Source organism: Drosophila willistoni (genome assembly GCF_018902025.1).
Source record: "Drosophila willistoni isolate 14030-0811.24 chromosome 2L unlocalized genomic scaffold, UCI_dwil_1.1 Seg196, whole genome shotgun sequence".
Classification (NCBI taxonomy): domain Eukaryota; kingdom Metazoa; phylum Arthropoda; class Insecta; order Diptera; family Drosophilidae; genus Drosophila; species Drosophila willistoni.
In genome coordinates this window covers 4130837-4158630 of record NW_025814048.1, presented here as the reverse complement: position 1 = coordinate 4158630, position 27794 = coordinate 4130837, and the positions used below count along the sequence as shown (strand labels likewise).

At 34.9% G+C, this 27794-nt stretch overlaps 5 protein-coding genes across 6 annotated transcripts; 3 read left to right on the top strand and 2 right to left on the bottom strand.

Moving 5' to 3' along the window:
- The first annotated feature begins 737 nt into the window (after positions 1-737).
- On the top strand, positions 738-10403 carry LOC6640153. Its single transcript, XM_002063460.4, has 8 exons — positions 738-802; positions 2770-3078; positions 4784-5809; positions 5881-6241; positions 9075-9206; positions 9267-9454; positions 9537-9723; positions 9795-10403. Exons 2-8 carry the CDS (start codon positions 2822-2824, stop codon positions 9987-9989), a joined length of 2346 nt encoding a protein of 781 aa, XP_002063496.3. The 5' UTR covers positions 738-802; positions 2770-2821; the 3' UTR covers positions 9990-10403.
- On the bottom strand, positions 6308-8441 carry LOC111519844 (protein O-glucosyltransferase 2-like). The gene is made up of 3 exons (XM_023182046.2): positions 8165-8441; positions 7188-8103; positions 6308-7129 (listed from the first exon to the last, which is right to left on the bottom strand). The coding sequence occupies exons 1-3, from the start codon at positions 8335-8337 to the stop codon at positions 6719-6721; spliced, it is 1500 nt and encodes a 499-aa protein (XP_023037814.1). The 5' UTR covers positions 8338-8441; the 3' UTR covers positions 6308-6718.
- Positions 10404-10513: 110 nt separating the features above from the next.
- Positions 10514-15688, bottom strand: LOC111519843. 2 transcript variants are annotated; one of them, XM_047010115.1, is made up of 7 exons: positions 15669-15688; positions 13605-14012; positions 13318-13544; positions 13029-13255; positions 11877-12882; positions 11126-11312; positions 10514-11052 (listed from the first exon to the last, which is right to left on the bottom strand). In XM_047010115.1, the coding sequence occupies exons 2-7, from the start codon at positions 13912-13914 to the stop codon at positions 10586-10588; spliced, it is 2424 nt and encodes an 807-aa protein (XP_046866071.1). In that variant the 5' UTR covers positions 13915-14012; positions 15669-15688; the 3' UTR covers positions 10514-10585. The 2 variants fall into 2 exon arrangements, with proteins under 2 accessions (XP_046866071.1, XP_023037813.2); XM_023182045.2 differs by lacking the exon at positions 15669-15688 and having other exon boundaries at positions 13605-14853.
- A 967-nt stretch (positions 15689-16655) lies between these two features.
- Positions 16656-20823, top strand: LOC6640571 (cyclic AMP-dependent transcription factor ATF-6 alpha). The gene is made up of 3 exons (XM_002063461.4): positions 16656-16769; positions 17508-18796; positions 19176-20823. The coding sequence occupies exons 1-3, from the start codon at positions 16745-16747 to the stop codon at positions 20625-20627; spliced, it is 2766 nt and encodes a 921-aa protein (XP_002063497.3). The 5' UTR covers positions 16656-16744; the 3' UTR covers positions 20628-20823.
- A 1067-nt stretch (positions 20824-21890) lies between these two features.
- Positions 21891-27561, top strand: LOC6640572 (rho GTPase-activating protein conundrum). Its single transcript, XM_002063462.4, has 9 exons — positions 21891-22195; positions 24555-24811; positions 24881-24948; positions 25019-25189; positions 25254-25342; positions 25404-25676; positions 25744-26323; positions 26401-26919; positions 26989-27561. Exons 2-9 carry the CDS (start codon positions 24679-24681, stop codon positions 27178-27180), a joined length of 2025 nt encoding a protein of 674 aa, XP_002063498.2. The 5' UTR covers positions 21891-22195; positions 24555-24678; the 3' UTR covers positions 27181-27561.
- The last annotated feature ends 233 nt before the right edge of the window (positions 27562-27794 follow it).

Sequence of the window (27794 nt, the reverse complement as noted above, 5' to 3'; positions counted from 1 at the left end):
TTTACATAACAAACATGCGAATTTAAGGCTTATTAATTTATTTAAAAATAAATAACAAATGCTTTAATTGAATAACAAGCGAATCCAAAGCAATCAAATTTTGATAGATGCAACGGAAGATTGAACTCTATGAAACAATTTTGACTTTCTGCTTTGGTAAAAAACTATTTTTATCAAGCATCTGCATCCGTTTCCGATGTGAAAAATATTATGAAATAACCCTGGCTAATACACATACATATGTATGTTATTAATGGGATATGTATATTAATAAGCCAAGAGATATCCGCACTACTTTTAATTATTTATTTTGATTCGCATAGGAAAAGGGATGCACAACTCAGCAAAGCAAAGCCATAAAATGATAGATTCATGGTATGCGAATACTAAACACTAACTAGACTAGAGTGTCTCTATTCAGCTAAGTTGTTGTTTATGACAGTTGAGAGATACAGACATATCTATCTATCTCAAGCTCGTCTGGGCCATGTCTGCATGGTGTGGTATTACAATGAATAGACTGTTGAAACAAAAACCACTCTCACTTTCAGGCCATACAAATGGTTGGACGTAGAGACTCCTAGGCTCTCGTCGTGGTGAGTTTTCAAGCGAGTTGTAAAGCTGTTGTTGTTCCGTGTTTAAGTCAAGCTTTTTGGCCCAGCTAGTGCACTGCATTGTATCTCGAAAAATATTTTGTATCTCAAAGATACATTTGTAGCTCAGATCAACAGTTAAGTTTCACCCATGGTTTTAATCGGTTGTGAATTAAATTGTTCATCGTCGCTGTTATAAATGTACAAATGTATGTACATACATACATACAATACATTTCATCTATTTACATCTCATTACAAACATCACACACAAAAATAATTATAAAATATGCTAATTTAAGAAAAACAGAAAAATATAAATTGTCTGCTATTAAAAATAAACGATAATTAAACATGATAATTGCGTATTTAAGCTGACTTGGATATATGTACGTTATTGTGGTGTATTTGCAATATTTTGAAAACAAAAAAACGAAAACTAGTTTTATGCATGTATTTTATGTGCAATAAATAATATTTGAGTGTGTGTACATACATATATACAGAGAAAGAGAGATACATACATACATATATAAAATATTGTGAGCAAATCTAAAAACAAAAACCAAAAAAAAAGCAATGTACATCAGTCGTACATCACACACAAGATCTCTTGAGAAAATTCCAAAACCCTGTGCTAAACGTGAATATTCAGCGAATTGTGAATAGTGTTTCGAGTTAGCAGGCCTTTAAAAAAAAAACACAAAAATACCGTGAACGCATCAACGGGTCAAAACACTGATTTTTCCCACTACTAATGGCCAAAAAATAACAAACTTACGGTTCTCACAATTTGCATAGCAGAAACGAATACACGAATTGTATTTGTTATGGTCGATGTGGTTTAAAGAGACTATGCGTTGACCTTGTCCATCCACACGTTACCCAGTTTAATTAATTAATACCACAAAACATAATTAACCAAAAAGTACATTAATTTTAAAAAAGAGACAGTGACGATATGTTTTTATGTGTTTTTAGTGATTTAAAAGTTACAACACAAACTAAAGTAATATAAACCAATCACACATTAAAGATATATGTATGTATGTATGTATGTTCTAACTCTAATAATCCAAACATCAACTAATTAAACAGTGTAATTAATTGTAAAATGTAAAGAGCAAAGAGAAATCGCTTTCTTCCCGCTTCAGCGATCCTTGGCATCTCGCCTAACGTCTATACGATGTTGCTATTCGAGTATTAGAGTGATTGTGATTTCAGTGAAGTTCAAATACATCTATATATATATATATAGTATAAATGCATGAGACATTGGGCGTCTTTTTTTAAAAGTAAACTTTTAATTACCACGCGCATCTATTGAACACTTATTTTTGACATTTATTTGCATTTAAATCAAGCCATAAAACGTTAACACAAAAGACCTATGATTAAAACACAAATTGGTTTCAGTGCGAATGATTGGTCAAAGATTTCAAATTCCAATATATAAAGAGCGATATCTTTGAGTGGCCCCCCATATTGAATCGGGCAACTAATCGAGAACTATTCGTAATATTAGAAAAAGACTGTAAAATTGATTATACGCCTAGTTAACTTGTTTGTTTATGATTTTATTGTGTTTTTGTAAGTTTTAAATGGCTAACAAACGTTTGTAGCCACGTCAATATTGGCCTTAAGTTATCTCAGAAAGTGGACGAAACTATATAATATTAGTTTTTGGATTGTTCAACTATTTTAATATATGTTAAATGGTCTCACCTTTTGGCTTGGTCCAGTTCAGTTTTTTTTAGTTGATCTGCATATGTATATTGCAATATAATGTATACACACATCGGAATATATATATAGTGTGTATCTATGTGTGTGTGTATAGTGTGTATGTGTATGCAATGGCCCAGATTTATTTTTTTTCTCAACTCAACTTTGATGGCCGCGCTGCTTTTATTTTGTTTTATGAAAGCCCAATCAATCCGTAAAAAGTCTCGACAAAATTGGTACTTTAGGTGCAACAACTTAGGCAGGCATATCGGGTGTTTTGTGGTAGTTCAGATTCTCTCAACAAATTGGTAACTACAAATTTGGAATATCTTGTATGGAGAGTGTTTTGCAATTCAGGCTTTTAGATAGTAAGCCATATATTCTTCTAATGTGATTAAAAACTATTTCCAATTGGTTAATATTAAGCATTAACTATTTTTATTGTTTACAGTTCACGACAGCACTGAAACAGTTACATTTAAAGCTTACTGTTCGCAATCATCATGGCCTTTCTTCTGGCCCATAGAAGACAGCATAATATTGGCACTCGGTTAGCTTTATTCCTAATGCTCGTATGGATCGGTGGGGGTGCCTTGGCAGCAGGCGCCACCGGAGCACAGCGTCCTGTGAATGCTAATGCGAATCCACGTTTGCCACGAACAAGTGCCAGCCAACTCAATAGTGGCAGCAGCTCCACTACCACCTTCAAACTAGCTGCCAAAACATTAAACGCAACGCGCAATGGAAACTTGCGCACAAGGTAAGGGTTTGTGATTTTGCATTATATGTTCACATGCTACATAAGTTTATTGTTATTTACATAGACAATACATATATATATATATTTATTTTATATATAATATGCAAACATACATACATATATATATATATATAGAGGGAGATATGCATTTGTATTGTGGCTAAAACACATGCATTTGTGTAAAATCCGTCGATCAAAGAAAAAGATTACGCGGACAAACTGGTTTTTGTTGTTTTTTTTGCACAGCGGCTAACTGTATACCGCTCACAAACGATCTTGTGAACCACACACACACACACACACACAAACATACCTATATATGAAGGTATCTAAAAGATATATAAGATATCTTGCAAATATGTATGTATGTATGTATATTATATACAAAACTTAGAGAAATGCATTTAGTTATGTATTAATAATGCACAAATATGCATATATATGTATATATAATCGATTTGTATATACATTCCAATATCAAAAAAACATTCATCCACATATGTAGATAGATTTGTACATAAATATATATACATACATCCATTCGTACTATATATGTATGTATGTCTGCCGACTTCGAAGTCGAAACGAAGTTATTGAAAAAGTGAATTTGAAGCAAAAATAGAAAAATTTAACAAACTAAGAGTGGGTCGATGGCTGGCTGGCTGCCTGGCTGGCTCGTTGGTTGGTTGGCTGGCTGGTTGGTTGGTTGGTTGGTGGTTTGGTGGAAAACCGGTCTACTGGGAAATGGTCAAATCGAGCCTTACTTCGTTGTTGTCTATGGCAACTTTTGTTGAAAGTGAATGTGATGCAAATACATAATTAAATATGTGCACAATGGTGGGGATAGTATTATACATAATATATATATTTTGTTTATATGCCTATATAAAAAAAAAAATTTTACAAATAATATTATAGATATTACATAAATAGCTGCATTAAGTCTCTCTTCAAATAATGTTTAGGCATTGCATTTACTAATACATATATATTCAATACGTTTGTATGTATATGTAAGGTTATTCAGATACCAAGGTTTCATGACAGATTCTTGAATTGCGCCAATAGTAGTTGAGTTTATGCCCCCTCCTTCCCTCCCCACCTCCACCCACACTCACAAGTCACTTATTACTTTTCTTTCAATTATCAAAAGATATAAAACTTTGTTTTAATTACGCAAGAAGTTGAGCGTGAAATGGGCAGTAAACCAACAAATTAAATTTAAACTAACTTATATTTTTTTTAACGTTTTAATGCCAAAATTATGTAAACAAGCGTCTAAGTCGACTCGCGTAGGAGTATATAAAAAAAAAATAAGTATATAAAAGTCGTATTCTTTTGACTCACCACGCCAGCTTAACAAACATTTTTCCACTCAATCTCTCATACGAGCACGTATAATATATTAGTAATCATTATTAAAGAAATGCGGCAACAATCCTATGGGCGATGTCGATTACTCAATAGACAATTTGAAAGTAGACTTTGTGTAGACGATTGCCAAAACAACAAAATAGTTTAACTCTCTAAATTTTTGTTTTCTTTCCTTAAATTCCAAACTCTGAAAAGTTGTTGCCCCTTCAAGATCTAGGCAAGTGATTCGATGTAATTCGAATTATTTGATCGAAACTTATACAATATATACTTTCTGCTCCTAATCGGCATTTATCAATGATTTTTGATTTTCTTTTTTTTATTTTTTTAGGGAACAACAGTTGCTAAATATATTTGAAATAATTATTACCACATTGGAGGGGAAATTGAAACGTATTGATAATCTGGACAGATCAGTTGAACTTATAATGCGACATATGGAAATTTTGGATAATCGTGTGGCTGATAATATAGTGAAAACCGAAGCGGTTATATCTAAACTTTTAAGTTTAGATACAAGGCTTTCGAATGATGGACGAGTATTGCCACAAACCACAACTATTCCCGACAGTACTTCGGGGGGTAAAAGACCAAATGACAATCACAATTCGTCGGGTTATTTGCTTGAGAATCAACTCATTCAACTGGATCAAAAGGTCAGCGACATTGATTCGAAACTTGAAGTGCTAAAAACTCAAATCGATAATAACCTATTGCAAGGAGATGATTTCAACGTCGAAGCCAGTGAGAAAAAGCCAATTACCATGAATGTAATTGAGATTACAAAGGCCATGAACACCGAGGCAATGGCCCATGTATCAACGGAATTGAATGAGCTTCGCGACTCAACAGACAGTATTGATAAAAAACTACAATTTCACATAAATATTGTATCGGAAAATATTGGACGAATGCTACGCATGATACATGACATACACTTTGCTGTCGTGGATCATCCGGAGCAGATAAACGGATTCAATGTGACCACAACGGTTCCACCACCAATCAAATCAAGCAAAATTGATGCACTGGTCAAGCAAATGCGTCCCATGGTATCGGTATCTGAAAAAATGGATGAAGTCTGGGATGTTGTTGTGGGCACAAAGTCGACCGTTGACAATCTTTTGCCCAAATCGGATGCCCTTCTTTCACAAACCCAGCGTCAGGAACGTGCAATTGGCGAAATTCATCAAGACTTGAAGGCGAAAACAAATTTAATTATTAACAATTTGGATATGGTGGAGAGACGCCTGAAGAAACAAGAAGATGACGTACAGATCTTGGCACAGCGGCCAGGACACTCGGAGCTGTTAATGGATCCAACGATTGATCGTTTGGTTGAATACGATCCAAATAGGTAAATAATTACACAGATTATTCTAGTTTTACATTTTACCCCATTGCTTGTATACGCTTCTATTCTAAAAGATACTCTGTCTATGAGGACACTTTGGCTGAGGTGAATACGCAAGCTACTCCAGCTTTTCCACCTGCACAATCCTTTGCAGTGCCACCCACATCGCCTATACCAATTACAAACAATACAGCCACTGAAGATATAACACCAAATCCGAATCAAAATACTACATCGGCCACGAATATTGGCAATGTGCTTGGCATTATGTTAAATGGCACTTTACCCTCAGCGACAACAGTGCCTACTTCCAATCCAGCACCCACAAAGTCCATAGTTCGTAAAGGCGGCATCATCTTTCCAAGTGTTAAGAATAAGCCGGCTGTGGTCAACAACACATTCACCAGCGACATTTTGACCCTCAAAGATGTGAAGGTAAGTGATTTGAGCATACTTTTAAAATACTTGCAAGACTTTCATTTCAAAATTCCAGTCACGATCTAGTTTTTACATACATTTTTGTTTTCTTTATTTATTACACAATACATAAAAATCACGTTATGACTATTTCTATACGGCCGGGACACTCATCCGCTGTAGAGCTAAGAAGTTGCCCTTAGATAAAAATTATATTGTTATCAAAAGTTGCTAAAAATTCTTTTTTTAATCGACGGTTTCTAGTTTGTTCATTAGTATAGGTCAGCTACGATAAAATGTTTTAGTCTGAACTAATTTGAGATTCATGGAATGTCTACGAAAAGTGTTCAATTGTTTCTATGAAGTGCATACAAAAAGAAAACTTTCAACTAAATTAATACATATATGGTTCTAGAAGTGATGTATAAATTATTTGACAAATCACAAAAAAATAATAGTCAATCGGTATTAAAATTGCACAACTCCAATGAAAATTTAAAGTTCATCCCTGAGTGTATTCTTTTGACAGGAGCATGTGTGACTTGTACTAAGTTTCTCCATATTTGGGAGTACCTCAACTGGTGATATTAAGCGCGTGCTCCACTCTTTAAGTAATGCCACATGATAGCAGTAGATGTGTTGGGGCAATAGATGATTTTCGGCAAATTTCCGTGCATTTGCAACAATTTCTTTTGCTCGTCCATCATTCTCCCTGGCCCAAATGATCTTCTCAATTAGATCACTTAGATCTCGTTTGATGGGAATATAATGCTTGTAGGGTTCCAATTTGCTATAGAAATGCTCATAGTAATGAGATTCCTGTTTTAGAACCAAAGAACCACCGGCTAGTAAATAGGGAAACCGATAAGCAGCAACAGCTCCATCAATATTCAGTTGGTATTTATACTGAAAATAAAAATAATGTTTATTTAACTATTTATTACTCTTAGAACAATAAACATACCCTGAAAAACTCCATAAACGAAATGTGAGGTACTTTTGGGCCATATTTCTTTTCCTCATCTCGGAAAAAAAAGAAATTCGTTATAGATGCGTTTATGAAATCAGGATGTTTGCGTGCCAAATCAATTAGGTTTAGTCTTTCGCGTCGTGAATCCCTGCCACGAAAGAAACCCTTTTCCTCCTTGTCAGCCCATGGAATGTCAGTTTGTTGCACAGACAACATATCTAGCATAACCCTTCCCATGTTCTCCAATGTGGATTCGGTTATGTCATAGGTGGGCAATGTAATATCATAGCTATCATCACTGCCACACCACGAAAAGATGGGATACGGGCCAGAAGTGCGTTGCTGGCCCCCTTTCTTGGAAAGAGGCCAATCGCCGAGATTCATATAGAACTCCATATCGGGTAGGGTAACTACCCGAAGTAATGCCGAAAGTGTTGCATCCATAAACATCTTGAATCCGGTATATTTCCCATAACAGGTTCTATAAACTTGTTGTTCCTTTACCACATAGTGGCAGAGCGAAATACTTTCAGGGGCATTGTAGCGTTTCAAAAGATTATCCCGAATGGCACTGAAATTCACACGCTTAAAAGAGTGTAGGTCCCATGCAATCTGCTTATCCTCAGAGAAATTGGGACATTTGTTGTTCAGGAGCCAGAGCTTGGTGTCTTGAGGGCAGTGGCAACGTTCTGAGTAAGCTCTTTTCGGCACTTTGTAAGGTGATTGAGCCACATTTGTTGAATTATATAACACATGGATTTCCATCTGATCACACCAATCGGCAATGGTGTATCTCACTATAATGGAGCCATCCTCGCGATCGATGAAATTCACATTGGACCGGCAGTTCCCATGTGGAGAATTTCCAGTTATCTGCACATTGAAGTTCCTATAAGCCACGGACTCCAATCTGTTAAAAAATTCAGAGATTAGATAAACTCTTCCTGGTCATTGAACCATTTGGACCAAACCTTTTGCCGGTCTCATCGACTGCGTGAATAAAGAAATACCGTGCAGGCAACACAATCTCATCGGGTTGGAGTCCCGGCCCCCAAACAAGTGTTCTCTTCACATCAACTTCACATACCGCCAATCTAGCAAATAATATGATTGTTAAATGCAATTGCCACAGATTCCACGGCATTCTGCAATAACTATTTACATGGATATAAACTAAGCACCAAATTTAGTTAAAACGCAGCGTTTCTTTTTTGTTTGTTTACACCCTCCCCCACAAAAACTATCGAGAGTATCGATGTTTTTTCCATCGTTGGAAAATGCATCCAGTGGTGCCCAAAAATTTGTTTTAACTGGAAAAAAAAACTTTAAAAAAAAGCTAAAAAAATTAGTAAAAAATAATCCGTTTTGTTTCATATTTCTGTTAATGTGCCTGCCAAATCTTTATAATGATATACTGCTTTCCAAAACTTTCGTTTTTATTGAAAAATTCTAATATTTCTGTAATGCTATTGTTTTTAATCCGCTAAATTTTTCTGACGAAAAATATGTCAATCTGCATTAGAATATTTCATATTTATTTTTATAACTTTAACTAAAACCCAGAATTCCCGCTTCCCGCGTTTAATCATCAATAAAAGCCAGATTTGACGGGGAAAAAGCGAAATTGGCACCACTGACTCATACCGATGATGCCATTTTTTCTACACAATAATTATACCAAAAAATACCACAACAATTGTCTACAGAACGGAATGGAACAAATGAATTTGAAACACCTCGGATTGTAACGGATTATTTGACTTTTAATCCTAAAATAATTATTACAGATTTAAAAAGATTTAAAACCATTAATTTTTATACAACAAGTGTGGAGAATTTTAAGCCGGCTTAAGCAAATAATATATCTTTAAATAATTACAGGGTTTCTCTTGTGTGGATCTGTTAAACGCTGGCATGAAGCAATCTGGGGTATTTTATCTACAAATTCGGGGAACAACCTATTGGTTCCTGAAAGTTTTTTGTGAACAGGAAATAGCTGACGGAGGCTGGACGGTAAAGACCCTATTAATGTGATAGAACGAATCTGTATTTAATTATTATTCTATGATACAGGTCATACAAAGACGTGATGACTTTGGAGAGCCAAGAGAAAACTTCAACCGCGATTGGGCCGATTATAAAAATGGATTTGGAGAACCAGGAAAAGAATTTTGGTTAGGCAACGAAAACATCTATATGCTGACAAATAATGAAGAATATGCCCTTAGAGTAGAATTGGAAGACTTTGAGGGAAACAAACGGTAAGTTAAAGGAGGAGAAGAAGAGTAAGATGATATTATTATTGTAAATTTAATGACACTGGCACTCCTTTTCGATTTAAAGGTATGCACAGTATTCACACTTTAAGATTCACTCAGAGTCTGATTATTATAAACTCGAGATCGACGGTTATGAAGGAAATGCAGGGGATTCGCTAAATGATCCATGGTACGGTTCAAACAATAGTCCATTTTCGACATACAACAAGGACAATGACCGAAGCTCACTTAATTGTGCAAGCATGTTGAAGGTAAATAAAAACCAATTCCCATTCTTTATGTTTATATTTCTAATCACTTACGATTTTGACCTTTATCTTAGGGCGGCTGGTGGTGGAAGTCCTGTGGTCGCGGTCTTAATGGCCTATATCTTCATGACCCGCAGGACTTAACAGCTCGACAGGGAATTGTATGGTTTCGCTGGCGTGGTTGGGACTACACATTAAAAAAGGCCACTATGATGATACGTCCAAGGATGCCTCAGCCGCAGTCTATGTCGGTAGCGACGATCGCCTAACCATCAATATATAACGAGTTTAGTTAATGGGAGAATCGATGCTCCGCTAGGTTATTAGCATCCTTCATAATTACATAACAATAGTAAATTTTTTTGCATTAAATCACACTGTAATATTAATTTCTTATGTTTACACATATTAACTTATGTTTAATTGTTTATTTAGATTATTTAATAGCCAGATAATTTTCCTGTTATCAGACTCCATTCTACATACATATGTACATAAAAATCACAATCGAAACAAAAATCTAAAAGAAAAGAAAAAAAAAACTATCCTAGTGCTAGCCAATCTGTAAAATAGATGAATGCTGAAGTTAATTGTGTTTAACGCAATATTATACAAAGAGTGTGTATCTGAGCGTCTGCACAAGTCTGACAATAAATGTTTGTCTTCTTTTTTTGTTCCACACATTTTGAACTTGATTTATTTAACCCTTTTAATCTAGCTCTGAAGTTGTATAATGGTTAAAAGTTTTCACTCACTTAACTGTTGTCCAATTGATCCAATGAAATAACATAAGTTTACAATCATTCATGATTCTTTTTATTTTTGCTGTTTCCATTCAGATTTATGAAACTCGTAACTTATTCGATTATAATTGCACATTGGCCTTATTCCAGGACTCTTCAACGATTTGTTCCACATACTGTTCTATCATACTGTCTATAATTAGTTTAAGAACTTCATTTTCATTGCAGTGAAACGTATCCCACTGCTGATCCTCATCAAAGAGTTCTTGAATAATTATTTTTTCAATGTGATCCCGTTTGCCTCTATTTGCATAGATAAGATGGGATTGACTGCGATTCGACGACTTCATCTCCATGGTTAGAGCATAACGCACATCCTTATATATAGAATTTTGTATAGAACGAAGTCGGTTCGGTGGGTTGAAAAGCGAGAGAGAAGTGCGAAAGTTACATGGATCTCGCTTATTCAAAATATCCTTATGCTCATCCATCCATTCTTGACAAATCTCTAGAACAATGCGTTCGTAAATATTTGTAATTTTCTCACTCATCACAGATGGTAATGGATCTCCTTTATCGTTCACATAATCTGATCACCAAATAAAATTATATATTTAATTAAATTGATATTAATAAAATATAATATTCAGTTGTATTTGTACCTGTATTCGAGAGTTTGCAAAATAGTTCATGAGAACGACGATAGGTGAGACATCTGATACGCTCCTCGGATGGAAAAATTGTTGTCATAGGACTACCTGGAGCTGGAGGCACATATGGCGGCGGTGGTTTGTTTGGTATTTCTCTAATGTACATAGAATTAATTGCATTACCATTTTCCACGATTTTCTGAAAATGTTTCACAATAAGTTATTGAAAATATTTCGATTTGGAATTCATTTAACTAAGAATTAAAATTATATTTAAGCCAGGCGACAATTAAAGTTATAATTACAAACGGGATAATAAAAAAAAATCAAGTTAACAATTTATTTTACATACACAGCAAGTATTGCACTTGCATGGCCATTCTCCCATTCTAAATAACTTTATGTCTTAGTCATCTGAGTCAACATTTTGTGTATATATATATATTTGCTATTTAATGGCTATGGAAGCTTAAAACAAACTGAATCTGGCTAAGTATTAGCTACGTCTAAATACCAAACTTATTAGATTTTGCTCTATTAGTCTCTGCAAATAGAAGATAACGTAGCATGTGATAAGACGACTGGTTGAATGCCTAATTTAATTTTAAAATCTGCTTCTTTTCCACATTCTTTTAAAAAGACCATATAGATAACAGTATCTTAAGTTAAGCGTCTTACACAGAATTGGTAATATTTCAACAAAGTCAATTGTTCATATTATCGATATTACAGATAAACAAAAGTTTGAATGAATATTAATTACCTCTGTCTGGGAATATTGTAGATATTTGTCTTGCTCAGAACTTCTCGCATTGTGGTATATGGGTTGATCCACACCTATGAGCCTAGATTTATAATTCGGCTCTAACATTAGTTTAGTTTGATGGCTTTCGAGACAAATTTCGGTTACAACATTAATTGTTGGTTCCACATTCTGTTTGTCTTGTGAGTTATTCAAGGATCCTAAAACTGTTGGTAAAATTTGCGTATTGGGGATATAATCCCTCAGCTGCTTAGCATTAACTCTTAAGTACTTTAAGTTCAACATTGACTCGGCGTGCAGAGTATTGAAAGATATCGCAGCTGCAACATATTCAATCATTTCAGAGAAAAATGGTTCACCACCTTGAATACGATGAAGTGACTTTGTAATGGAAGAACAATTTGCATTCCATGTAATATCCTTTGTACTTATAATGGCTATTTTCAATTGTTTGTCGTTTTGTGCATTAAATTTAAATGCACTTAAGTCCTTGATATCTCTCTTTAAATGTGGTTTCAATTGGTGCAGGACATTGAGATTCATTTTCCCAGATTGTGAGCTGCTACATTTATTTGAAACTTTATTGGCCGTAAATGCGAGGGTTAATATGACTTTTGCTTCCTGATAAATTTGCTTAAAGTCGTTTCTGCATAGTTTATACCATTTGATTGACTCGAATTGTTCAACATTCTGCATTGTTAGACGTTTCCAAAGTTTGTTTAATTTGGCTCCCGTTGTATAGACATATTCAACATGTGCGGAATTTTCATCTTCGGTTAAATATATTAAACTATTATCTATATACTTTAATAGTCGTAACATTCGGTGGTGCATTCTTTCGGGTTGCTTTTTTAAATCCTGAAATTGCAGCGATAATGGTAACGATAATGCTGCAATTTTGGAAGACTTTGAATTTTCATCGATTTTACTGCGATTGCTGGACATGTTTTCTGTTTGACTTTGCATTGAGGACGTTTCGGAGCTTTGCTCATTGGATTTAAATAATCTGTAAACACACCAATATGAAAATTATGATTATTGATAAATACATATAACAAAAGAATATGAATATATGGTTTATATATATTGATTACTTGACTAAGTAAATAATAGCGAGTATTTTAACATCCGTTTTTAAACTAAAAATCATACCTTTTCATCTCTTTTAGATCCTTTTCCATTTTGATCAAAATGCTTCGTTGTTTCTTTTTTGTTGCCGAAACTTGAAATTTAAGACCCTTTGATTTCAGTCGCTCTTTCTGCAATTCCAGCCATGCAATTTTACTTTTAGCCCGATCTACCAGTAGCTTCTCGCGGATTTTTAAAAGTAGTTTCAATTGATCCGCTTTACTTATCTCACTATTTGTTAATTGTTCACTCTAAAAAGATTGATATTTAATTAATACAGAAAATGGGGTTTTTAGTGAATCCTAAAACTTACCAGATCAAAACTGGATTGTGTAATCATATCAAAATTATCACACTTTGCAGACTTATTTGTTCTTGTGGAGATTGGGAGAGTTGATTCCTTTTTTGATGGTGGAGATTCAAACTTTTTATCGCTAGCAAATGATTGGGTTGGCGATAAATTCAAAAATACTGTTTCCTTGGAATCTTTTCCTGCTTGTTCACTTTTGAAGTCACTGTTAGTGACTTTATTTGATGAGCCTTCAAGTAAAGAAGAAATATTAATAGCCACAGAATGCTTAAGACTTGAAATTTACTTACCCAAAGAGTTGTTGTCGTTGCGATTGACGGAAGCATTCGATTTTCTGCATTTTAACTTTTCATTGATTTCAATAACGTTTTGCAAACGCTGATTGAAATCAGAAAGAAGCTTTGCTAAACTTGTCCGCGTTTCAATTTCGTCCAGCCTTGTTTCAATCTTCCTCTGTAGAAATGCCGCATTGCTCGGCTGTGGCTCAGTTCTATGAGGGGAAGATTGATGCCAAGAGCCATTCATAATGGAACTGGACACGGTCGTCTCATCTTCTTCGCTTTCTTGGGTCAGCATTTCTGTGTTTTGTGATATCAGCATTTCGTTATGTCCCTTGAAATGTCTCGAAGAAATGGTGTTGTTATCTGAATTTTGCGATATATTTCCACTCCGATTACATCCTCTTGTTGATTTGGATTCTGAAATATTCGGGGATAAACCTTTGTCTTCTAGAAATTCATTATTCATTTTACATCGTAGAAAAGTTTGCAACTTTCGCCTAACGGCTGTTATGAAATTATATGGATATCTTTTGGGTGGACTCGGTTTCAAGTGAAATGGTAATCTGAGATCTTGGGAATTGGCTTCTTGAACATGTTGCTTAATCAAACGTAAATATTTAAGCCTTGTTTTACTAACAAAAGATTTGAAAATCAATAGCTTAAGTGATGAATGGGAATTAGCAAGTTTCTTCTCGTCGTTGGTAATGGATACTGCTGATGATCCCGACCTACAGCAGCTGTTTTCGCTTTTATTTGACTTAGAAAATATATTACTTTCATTTGATTCAGTATTGGCTGCAGTGCATCTAATGGAATTATTTGAGGCAACATCTAATTTTAAGTTAAAGACATTGTCGCGTTTATAATTCTGAATAATAGGATATTGAGAAATTGTCGTTAAGGGTTTGGAATTTTGTTCCTTATTTCTTTTATGCTTTAAGTTTTGCATAAGTATCTTTTTGGATTCTTGATCTAACTGCTTTAGGCGTTCTTTGATTTCATCTTTTTTATTTGACATATTTTCTTTGTGTATACATCGATTACAACTCTTGGTTTCATTTACTTGACTCAAACGAGCAAAGACTTTTGAAGAATTAATTATTTTTCCATTTTTTTTGTAATCTTGAATATTTTCTCTCTCCGATTTCCATTTATTTTCATAGTTTCTTTTGTTCATTTTGATGTGACAATTTGTCAACCCACGATGATTTCGTAGACGCGTAAATAATATGTATTAGGTAATGAAACCGGGTTGATATCTGCAATATATTTACATAATTCATGATAAAGATTCATTTGTATTGTCATATGTGTAGGGGCGTCTTTTGTCTTGGACAATTCCCAATTCGACACGTGCAAGTGTGAACAATAAACGATTAGGAAATACGCCGGAAGTTTTGATGGGACTCTTTTTTTGAAACTTGTTAAATCGGTTTTTAGATACAGAGAATTGGAATTAAAATTCGCATGACTTAACTAAAGTCATAAAAATTGTAAGACTTTTAATTCCAATTGACAATGTTTTTGGGTCACGAACAAAGAATATAAATGATCATTTAAAACTAAGATTTTTAGCAGATGTATTTTAAGGAACGGCATTTATATAGGCGAATAGCTAGATCCATTTGAATAATGCTATAAAACTAATCGGCATTTTAAGATAATCGATTTGGATTATCATTTTATGATTGATTTGTAAATTGAGCTGATATATGATCATGAATTTAAAGCAATCGTTGAGCTTTAAAACTACTACCTAGTGGACATGTATCTTGTATTTTCAGTTGACAAGATGCGCCTAACTAGTTGCGTTTTGTTCCGCTTGGGTCGCACTGTTCTTTGTCTTTTTTTTGGTCTCAACAACCTGTAGCAAATCCTAGACGCGGTGGTTTTCAAAATGACCTTGAGGCTAAAATTCACTGATGTTTAGAAATTATTCTATTTCATAATTTTTTTCTGTCATCTGTCATTTCTTTTCTTCACTTAAACATATACAAAATCAAAACACATACATATTCACTTATGCACATTCTTTCATGTTGCCGACACTTAGGACACTTTTTTTCAACTTACTGTGTGTGTATCTATGTATGTGTTAAAAGAACAACTGATTGTTGTTGTAGCCAATGGTATAAAATAATAAACTAAAACGTGCTTAATTGTTTTAACATGTCCGTGAAAATCGTTATTATTTTGTTACACTCTTTATGCCAGCAAATTGCATTTTAACACATGTGTTCAACAACAAAAAAAAATACAACTACTATTGTTTACCTTCTACGAGAACTAGTTCATTAAAGAATCAAGTTCAAGTGAACTTGAATATACAGTGAACCCTCTCGGCTTACGAACGCTCCGGATAACAAACACATATTTTTTAAAAAAAAGTTTCGGATAACGATCAACGAAAATGGTAGAGACCTTAAATGCTTTTAAAATTTCTATCTGTGTTAAGCAATCATGCAGGGGAAACTCCTAATATACATTAAAGAGCTGTCAAGTGTTAGCATTTGACTAATTATAAAACAAACTTACTCCTTGAATTTTTTTTCCATTTCATTAAAAATATAACTTTTAAAAAAGGCTTAACTATTTATATATCTTGGTTAATTTTTCGAGTTTTAAAAGTAATGATGTATTTTATGTTATTTTCTTTCAATAACAGTTCAAATTGAAACATGGAACAAGGGTATTATTTTTTGACCTGAAACGCATTAATTTAACTTACATTGAATATGTATATGGGGAAAGTGGTTTTGCTTAACGAACAAGATGCTGGAACGAATTGTGTTTGTTGACCGAGGATCCTCTGTATTTTCTAGTCTTTGCACTACGTAGTGTGACCGTAATGTAGTAATTTTATAGAAAATAAAATTAATTGTATATTATTCTTAAAATTAATTAATAATTGTTTTTTAAGATCATTGTACATGATAATAGTTTTCAGTTATTAAGAAAAACGGTTAGAAATGGAACCAGTGCAAAGGGCTGCACATTTTACTTTTGCGATTAATCGTTTGCAGTAATCGTTCTATTACAACAATCTTATCATCACTAGTTTTTTTGCTTTCGTCGACAAATAGGATGATACGCTACAATGGGATAGGATATTTTTGAATTTGCAACTGAATAATGAATAAAACGATAAAATGGACATAGACGATTGTTTTTATAGTAAGTATAAGTCAGGTTCTCCATTGAATGATTGTGTGTTTTGTGTATATATGTACATATTTATTAATCGCCTGTGCATGCACATTTACCCACACATATGCATACGCCTGGATCATTCTGTCAAAACGCATCTATGTATGAATGAAATGCGTACTAACGCACACATATGAATGCATGCATAGAGTATTTGCCCATATTTTTTGCATTTGCAAATGCTAGTTAATAAAACTAGGTAAAGGTAAATCTCAAGGTAATAAAAAGCCGATCAAAGCAACCTTTCCATTTCATATACAGATACAAATATATGTATGTGTATGTATATGTAGGCCGCCTACACATGTATGTATGTATGTTTGTTAGTGGATGTTTTGTTTGTAATGCATTTGTATGGAATCCTTTCACTTTAGCCCAAAAGTAGTACAAATATACAAATGTAAAAGGTAACTAGTAAAACCTTTCAAGTTAATGGGACTGTTATGATTGTTCTTTATCAGCTTCTACCTAAAAAGATAACGCAACTATAGGTAATAATACTTATGACGATTGCAAACAAAAACAACAAGGTGTTATAAAGAGAGGGAAAAAGAGAGATAGAGAGAGAGGAAAGGGCTCCAAAACATGCTTATTTGGCTGACCATTAAATATCATTTACCATCTGTATGAATGAGTCATCAGCCATGTGAAGATTTGGCAAGAGGTTAATTTAACCAATTTAACCATTCAATTCTTATTTTACAGATGATTTATCATTATTGGTGGATTCCCAGAATGATTATGGAATTACCAGTAATGCCTTGGATGAATTAATTGATTCCACAGTATCGAATTTAGATTCTTCGTTGGACTTGAATACGTTTATACCACAACCACAACAGCAGGCTTCTGTGCTCCAGCAAAGTAAACATTTTTTCCCCGATTTGTATCAAACTTCGTTGCCGACAACAAATCATGACTTGGATTTCAGCCTTGATGGACTGTCGCCGTTTTCCTCTCCCACATCGACGGTAGAGCGCACTCCATCAACCTCATCTGGCGAGGGTTCAGAGAATTTCGATGATTTTCTTAACTTTCTCAACGATGACAACAACAAATTGGCCTGCGATAGTCTGCTGGAGGACTTTAAACAGGAGCGTAATACTCCATCTCCTACTGGAAGCTATAGCAGTTCCACCGGCAGTTCGACCGGTAGCTCAACAAGTGGAGTCCATAGTGATAACTCGGATACTCCTCAAATCAAATCTCTGGATCACATAGACATTGAGTCGGCGACACATCACACTCAATTTAGACCTCTGCAGCAAAACCACCAGGAATCAAGCATTTTAATAAACAAACCCCTCCTTTTGACCGCGGACTCTGCACCAGCTTTACCCAAAACTATCACAACGAATGCTCAGCAAACAAATCCGAAACATAATATATGCTTGTCCACCAAGACAGCGAAACTGACCCCAGTATCCACCGTCCTACCTGCTGTTGCCGCTGGCTGCATCAATGTATCAGCCCAAACCCAATTTAAAGCCCAAAAGGCCAATCCAAATTCCAAGCCTATTTCAGTTGAAGCATCAACTGCTTCGAGTAGCGCTAAGCCAAAAACCATATTCCTATCGGCTCAGGACTACAAGGCCTTGTTGCAAAAGATGAACTCAAATAACGCTAAGGGGGCTAAAATCGATGGCTCTGTCAACACACATGCCCCAAAGATTGTCATGAAGAATTTCAATGGCAAAATAATTGGAACATCCAACACAGTTGATCAGACGGCTCGTATTATCAAGACACATGAATCGGTATCACCTCTGCCTAACAGTGGGCGAGTAAATACTATCCCCTCGCCAGCAGCAACAACAACCAATTCCAATAAAAGATTTAAAGGCATGATCGATGAAAAGATGTACAAGAAACAGCAGCGTATGATCAAAAATAGGGAATCTGCTTCCCTATCACGTAAAAAGAAGAAGGAATACGTGGTGTCCTTGGAGAGTCAAATCAATAAGCTTGAAAAGGAGAACTATACGCTGAAAGGGGTAAGTTAAAATCGGCTTCAATAGTCCCTGCCACAAAATACAATGAGAGAAGTGAATTTTGCCCTTAAAGTATGCAATGGACATGTAAAACAAACAAATTGATAACATTTCTTATGCCTGGTAACTCTTAAATTGTCTATAAACAATGTTTGCCTCAAGGATTCTACTTTATTCATACGATATTCTAAAAATTTCCAAAAAATAACGACTTGTTACATACTTTAAGGGGCAAAATTCCCCAAATTCACAGTCTTCTTATAAATAATTTATAATTTGTATCTTGGCGAAGGTAAAACTGAACTATGTTTGCTAATATGTTGTATTTCGATTTTTATAAGAACAATCATAATAATATAGTGTTTGATTTTGTCTACTACAGGAAAATGGAACATTGCGAAATCAACTTGTCGCTTTTGCAAGGACCTGCAGATGCCGCAATGGAAACGCCAGCGAATTCGTTCTCAATTCATTGAATGCAGCCGTTAAAGGTGAACAGCAGGAACATGTGAAAATTGCACCAAAACCAAAGTGCTCCAGCCATCGAATGAATGCCACCACTGTAAAGAAAAATGTGGCAGTGCTTTTTGCAATGGCCTTTATGGTCACCCTCAATGCGGGCAACTTTCAATCGTATCTAAACAACCAATTGATGGAGGAGGATGGAGTCCTGCAGGAAACCATTGTGCCGGAGGCATCATCAACAGGTCGGCGATTGCTTTGGGTGGAAACCGAAGAGGAATACAATGAGAATTTAAATCGAAGCAAACGTCAACTAGACGAATTGGTGGTACCACCTCTACATTTTCTGCATCCAACTAAACGCGGTAATACCATAAATGACCAAGAATCGAAGAACTATAGCAACAAAAGCAATTTGAATAATAATGCAATAACCGAACCACCGCCTTTAGTGTATCCTACGATACCGAAATGCAATGGCAATTGTAATAAATCAAATTCTATTGGAAATCAAACTGAATACACACGAATTGCGGACAATTTACAAAAATGGGCTAACGGAAACGATTACTTTAACTTGAGCATGAATTCAAACTTTGGCAATGAACCGGACAAACACAATCCGCATGGCTTTAAATTATCAAGAGATTATCTGGAATTTAAACCAGATATCGAACGGCATCAAGGCAAACGGAAGAGATATATGGAATACAGCGATTACTCAACGGATATGGAAAAAGACGACAAGGAAAAGAAAGAAACAATGGAAACCAATAGAAGTGGCGAGACATTCAACAATAAAACTAAAAACATTCCACTATTCAATGTCATTAAACGTCAAGACGATACATTGTATGTGCTTTCATTCAATATGGATCACATAATGCTACCGGCCTCTAGTTACAACAAAGGTAATCGGCCGAAAATGTCGCTGCTGCTCCCAACGGGAGATCACACACCCAGCGGGGACATTATGCTTATGCAGGTCGATTGTGAGGTGTTCAACACAAAAGAGCTGGAGTTGAAATCCCATATGATACCGCCACAGCTACGGTCGAATTTTTCAAAATGGCATCAGCCAAATATGACCAGATTCACGCAGACAGAGGAGGGTTCAACGGCGTTCAACGAGACGGACAGTAATAAACTGTTTGACAAACTACCCAAGAAATATGAGAAGCCTCGCGTACGTACTTTCTTTATGATGGGCCCAAAAAATCAGGCCGCAGCTGCAGCATCGCAGGAGAAGCCTCGCTTAGTTAAATTTAACAGCAGTATGATCAATAATAGTAACAGCAGCATTAAAGGGCCTGCTTCAGCCAGCTTTAATGACCGGAAACGCGAAACGGTTCAATTCAAACAAAACCCTTGAAGGGTATTGCCAGGAATTTAGTTTGAAGTTTTCCTAGTAGCCCTTCACACTTTTGGCACTTGCAATATACAATACTTCACCCCTCCCTTTATGTTAAAGAAAAGTTTTATTTACATGGCATGCCCAAGTTTAAGATAATATTTTTTCATGTACATATACATATATACTATATGTTTTTATTGGCATAATCTAGTTGTAGTTCAATTTATTTCATTTATATTGTAACATATTTTTTAAAATTTTATCAAATCTGGTATCTAGATACTTTATAAAAAGTAAACAGAAATCAGATTGCAATTTCGTGTTTCTATAATTCGGATTTTGAGTCTAACGAAACCTGATTAATAACGGTTTTGTTGACGCCGTGTGCAATTTCTAAATAAGTGGCCAACACTTGACCTTTTTTTGTTTTTTGAAGCGTTTTCAAACTGTTATCAAACACTTTTCCAGCATTTTTGAATAAAGCCTTTAGAAATATTCCCCATAATAAAAATTATATTGTTGTTATTGTGTTAGATGATAAATGGAGTATGTTTACTTGTCATGGATGAACTAAGAAGAAGCCAAGTGAATATTTTCGTATCAGCGGACATGACCCATCGTACTGATTAAGAATGTGGGTGCATATATGTATGCACATAAACAAGTATATAAACAAATATATATATTTGCTTTGATACATTATGCTTTTTAAATGTTTTAGTATTTAACATTTGCAAAGATATTAAGGACAAAAATGAAAAAACATGCTTTGTTTTATAATGTACATGCCGTTAACTGTTAGAGTATAGAAATTATTATCCATCGTTTACTTATTGATAAAAATAGATAAGGATAAGAAAGAACTGTTGAGATTTTCTCTTAAGTTAGTAATATTTTAGGCAAGTATTTATTTTGAAAGCAACGAAACGAATCACATTTTTCAACAGCGATCGCTTAGCGGATATATGTATGTACATACATACATATATAGGCATCAAGTTAACGGTTAACGATTTGGGGTTGCCACACCTAAATTGTTTTAAATAGTTTGGATTAGTTTAAAACGTTGTTGAAATTTTTGTCTACCTGAATAGCTTGTATGTATATATGTATGTACACCTGTAGCTTAGTGCAAACCTGATTTTGCCAACGCATTGTACACAGACACGCCTGGATTTATATCTATGGCTGTATAAGTCTCTTTGTATGCGTGCGTGTGTGTGTGTGTAGTGAAGAAATGAAGTTAACATGATCTGTTAACATTTTTTAACAGCAATTTTTAACAGTCTCGATCGAGAAAAAGACGAGAAAAGACGACGCGTTGCTGTTTCGCGAATAGATAATAATTTGTTTATTAAAAAAAAAAAAAAGAAATAACAAAACCACACACCTTTTCAAGTCTTAAAAAATTAATGAGAAATAAAAGAAACACAACTTATGTGTGCAAGATAGTTAAAAGCAAAAGGCAGTTAAAATATCTTATAAGAAGTGATCGTGTGTGAGTGTGTGTGTGAGTGAGTGTGTGTGTGTATTACTAATAAGTTGCAAGTGTATATATATAGTACACCTGTTGAAAACCAAGATTGGTGAGTTTTCTACAATTCTACCTATATACCACTCTATAAGTAATGGGTCTTCATGCATGCAAGGCTGTGTGGTTGGGAAGTTTCGTTTGTGGCTTATAATTTTTATTAATATACATATGTACATGTATGTATGTATGTAAATACATATGTATTTTAAATGTCCGTTTATATGTGTGTGTGCATGTATGTACATAAAGGGAAATACATACATAAATACCTACGCAGTGCTGATTTTCTAATAAAACAACAAAATGCAAACGTATTAATGTGTTAATAATTGGAGTTGTGTATGTATGCGATGCAATCTAATCCGCGACTTAAAACGTGCATAAGAAGTAAAAGTGTAAATGATCATGTATGGTACATACATACATTCATACAAAAGTGTGTGTGTGTGTCTCTGTTGGGAAATGTTAATTTTCTGTGTTTAGATCGCAATCTGCCAATTAATTCATTAATTTCTTTTTTTTTTGGCACTAAATTTTTGTACATATGCTTAAATTAAAATACATACTGGAAGGGGCGTGGTTACGCCTGTTTTGTATCAGTATGTATGACACTTTAAGAGTGTCACACTCAGAAATTGTATATATGTATATGTGTGTGTGAATGCACATATACATATATTAATGTTAAAATACAATCATATGCATGTTATGTATGTGTATGTATGTATATGTGCATGTGTGTGTGGTACAATCTGATGTTTACGGTTGTGTTGTGACTCCGACTCTCTCTTCTCTTCTCGATCAATTCACTTCCATACCATTGTACTGTGGTCCATAAATATAAATTTTAACGACAAAATAAACAACTTAAAAAATTATGAATTATTGGTAGAGTGGAGTTCCACAAAAAATTAGAATTAGACTATTTTCGAAAAATTAGAATAGTCCAATAATCAAAATTGACCTAACAAGAAATTTTTGAAAAATAAAAGAACCAATTTAAAATACGTAAATAATTTATCTTCTAAAAAACAGAACAAAGACAATAAGTATTAAACATTTTAATTAGAGTTGTTTTTTTAAAATTTTTCTACCATAGTTAATAAAAATAGCTCTCTATTAAAATATTTCTCAATGAAATACATTAACTCGTTTATTTATATTAAAATTTTTTGACCAACAATTAGTTGACCATGACCCACAGTGCACATTGTGCAGGGGCGAGTCACAGAGTCACAGTCACTCGCCTTGAATACTTTGACTTTAATTTCAACTCGAAAGTGTGCTGATTTTGTGAATTTACAAACGCAAAAAGCATACAAATCATTAGAAGAATAATTAGTATTTGCTTCTTCTTCTTCCTCTTCTGTTTCGGTTTCTCGTTGAAATTGTATGTTGTAGAAACGTCGTAATTTCTGAACAGATAAATATACCTACGTACATACATACATATATATAAAAGTAGTTGTCAGCTTATACATATGTACATATGTATAAATCTACTCAAATATGGACACATACATGCATGAGGAACAACAACCAGTTTGCTACTACATATTTGCTGATTGATAAATGTACACTTCTATTGCATTATTTACATACTTAAAAATGCACAATAAAAAATGAAACTATGGTCGGTCGGTCGGTCGGGCCGTAGGGGATAAGTCTACAAACACACCTCGATCGATGTAATCTAAAAAAAAATGATATTGCGCCTTGTCCCACATTAACTACCTGAGCCACTCGCTCCCTTAATCAAATATTGTGTATAGGTGAGCAAAACAACAAGTGTAGGAGGCATAGAAATAGATTGTTTAGTTAGCTAGTTACTTGGTTACTGATTAATTGTACACCAAGAGATTAAACCTATTATTGTCAATGTAGAAAAAGGATATACATATGTATGTATTATATACAAAGTTTCCCAATTTTATATTTATCTCTTTTTGGGAAATCCAGGCCATGCGGGTGGATGATTCACCTTTAGCCAAAGAACAAAGGTTCTTTATACATATATTTTCCACAAAACTTTGTTTTAAAATCGTCTGATTACACATCCATATATATGAACAAATTTAGTTTCCATTATTTATCTTAATGGCTTCCGATGATCAAACGTGGTATTTATCGCTTTATTGAAATTTTATCACAATTATATGACTGCAAAATAACAATTCATATTCCGATTGATTGGTCAATGTGGCTTATTAGGTTTAAATGCATTTTATTATTGAGTGTCAACCGATCCAGCCCAGCCTATAAATAGGAATCGATCAAACTCAGTTATTAATCATTTTTTATATTCCCACTTAAGACCTTGATTAAACTTAAGTAGGTATCCTCAATCAGATTGTGGCCACTTCTCTGTATAACATCTTAACCAAAATTTATATTGTTTTTCAATTTTATAGCCATGCTGCGGCATTCAGTGCTATAGAAAGGCCGTTTCATTTCTACCTATACATATATCCACACTTTTCGACGATTGTCAATTCAAAACAGTATGCCATATATCCCCAATAAGAAGACGGCAATATGATTAGCAGCAGTAAAATGAACAGCAATACATCGCTGGATAATACATCCGATCAAGACTATACGGAATTCCTTAACGAATATTTACTGCAAACGAATTCTACCAGCAATGAGCCGGAAATACATTATGAAGGTCAGTTGAACTAAATGATATATGAAGCTTATCGTTATTTACAAGCTGAAAAAAAATTCATTTCTTTAGATGGAGAGATGGAGGCCGAATGGCTGGTTGCCGCCGGATATCCAGAATTAACCAAGCCTTTTGAGCAAGTGAGTCCATATTTGGAATACAATAAGACAAAAATTCTGACGAAATTATTAATCATAAATGTTATTATAGGGATTTGAGCTGCGTGCAACTGATCTGGAACCTGTGCTGGCTACACTATCGAAACCCCATGCCGAAGTAATCAAGCATCGTGTACGAGCTCTCAATCAAACAGTCAGAGGACGCACAAAGAGTCGATTCAAGCGCAAACCAGATATACGCGATGTCTTTCGAGATTTTGATGTGAGTAAAAATATTTAAATGAGAAGCCAAAAATCATTGTTTAATACATTCCAATCTCCAATAGGAATCAAGCACGGGAACACGTTCGCGAAGTGCTACGCCAGATTCCTTGGATTCCATACACGGAGACGAAGTTTGGGGCAATGCTTCTATGTAAGATTGAGTTTCCAGTAGCTGAAGAAGTTGTTTGTTTAATGAATTTATTTTTTTTTAGACCCAGCTTTGTCAGCATTTTTGATAACAGCAACGGCAATGATAATGCTGGTGCACACACCACGCTTGGAAAGCATTTAAAACAAAAACTTCGTAGGACACCTAGCGCGCCATTAAAGAGTTCCACATCAACGGACATATTTCGGGGATCGCATGTACGTTGCGATCTGCCCATGTATTCGGCCGATGGGATTGAACTTCTTGGATTTTCGCGAATTGGTACTCTACATGCACCGCGCAATCGTTCTGGTTCAGATCCATCCTGTTCCGTTGGGTGCGTTTATAAATAGACGTAATTTCTGTATCAATATTAAATTTCTTATAAAATTTCTCTCATGTAGACGCGCACGAGGACAGATGATGCAGGACTCGCAAAGTGAAAATAATACTTCATCCAGCGACTCTAGTGACGAATGTCTTTCAAATTCAGCTCACACCTCTGGATCGCCCGAAAAGATACTTAACAAAATGCATATAGACTCTCAATCGCAGAGTCTTCAAAACTCTCCTCTGTCACGCGATGGTGTTAGCTTTGAAAGTATGTGTCGTGAGACGACATCTAGTCAGAATGGCGTGGACACACTGGATGGTGGCGATATTTCGCTCATGTGTTTGTCCGACATTGATACAATTAACGAAACCGATTTGAAACGTCTACAGCCAATTTTCTGGCTTGAGCTGGCCACGATCTTTGATCGCAATCAAGTGTCACTGGACAAACGAAAACCTTTTAAACGTCGCCGCAAGGAAGAGGGTAGTCTATTTGGTGTATCTCTAAATGCACTCATACGTCGAGATCAGCAGGTAACCGGAAAAGATTCCACGTTAGTCCCACGGTTTCTTGAGGAGCTGCTTGCCGAATTGATGAAACGCGGTGCCAGAGAAGAGGGAATCTTACGTGTTGCTGGGCACAAACAAAAGGTAAACTTATAACTGGCATTAACAATTGCTAAAATATTAATATATTTGTGTTGTTTTTGTTTTACTTATGCTGGCAGACTGAAATACTTTACAACGAATTAGAATCAAGCTTTTATCAAAAGCCAGAGAAGGTGGCACATCTTCTCGGAACTGCAACAGTTCATGAGCTCAGCGCACTGCTTAAGCGCTGGCTACGTGAACTTCCTCAACCATTGCTTACGAATGAACTAATACAGCTTTTCTATCAATGCCACAAGCTTCCGGCTGCAGATCAAACACGCGCCTTGTCGATTGTATGTCAAATGCTGCCGCACGAAAATCGAAACACCTTGCGTTCCCTTCTGCGATTTCTCAATTATATAATTGACTTGAAAGACATAAATAAGATGAATTTGCATAATGTATCCACAATAATTGCCCCATCATTCTTCCCACCGCGATATATACATCCAATGGATAAGAATAGTATTGAGGAGCAGGTGAAAATGGCAGCGCAATGCTGTCGCTTGACTAACATGCTAATATCTCGTGGCGAGAATCTTTTTCTGGTACCGAATAATTTCATTAAGGAATCGCGTTTCAATAAGGCACGAATGGTATAGTCTCCCTTCGAAATTTAATGTTTTTTCCCCCATTGATGTGATTTGTATTTGTTGTTGTTGCAGGGAAAACGAGGATTGAACCGACGTCACAATCCAATACCAATATCAATACCATCATTAGTCTATCCAGTACCGACAAATCCGAATGCGAATGAGAATCCCAGTAAGCGTGATGCCCCAAACAATGATACCGGAGTAAATTGTGAGCAACAACAGTCCATAAACCCAAGTCATGTGCATCGTTTTGTTATCTAAGATATATAAAAGCCGAATGCGTTACCTGTTCGAATTCGGATTGTAATTGGTGCCTATTATTTTTGAATTTAATTATATATCTTTAAGTTTATATTAATATTAGTTCCGTTCCAAAAAGAAAGCACACATTTGAAAAAGCTTTAGTTAAAAATATTACAAAAAACAAAAAAAAAAAAAGAAGAAATCGTGTTTAACATATTCCTAAGAGTAGGATTGTTTCGTTAAAGGTGCATATTGAATGAAAATGAAAACACACAAATCAAAAGTCAAAATTTTTTTTGTTATATTTAGGTTTACTTACTGGTTTTAACGTTAATATTTTTTTATATTGAAAATTGAAATTTGGATCACAAATAAAGAGAGACATACAATTAAAACTAATATTTGCTATATTTGAGTTATGATGTATGAAATTAAATAGAGCTTGTGTTGAAAAGGAGAGCCAATAAAAGATTCGAAATTGTTTTTCTAGACTGCTATTTTAAATTTACCCGCCTTAGTGATGTACATTATAACCGTTTAGTCTTTTATTCATCAATTTGGCAACTCCATCGCTGTGAGCTAAAGTAATCTCGTTGAGTTAACACGGCTCGCTGTGGGTTAACAGGGGCTCT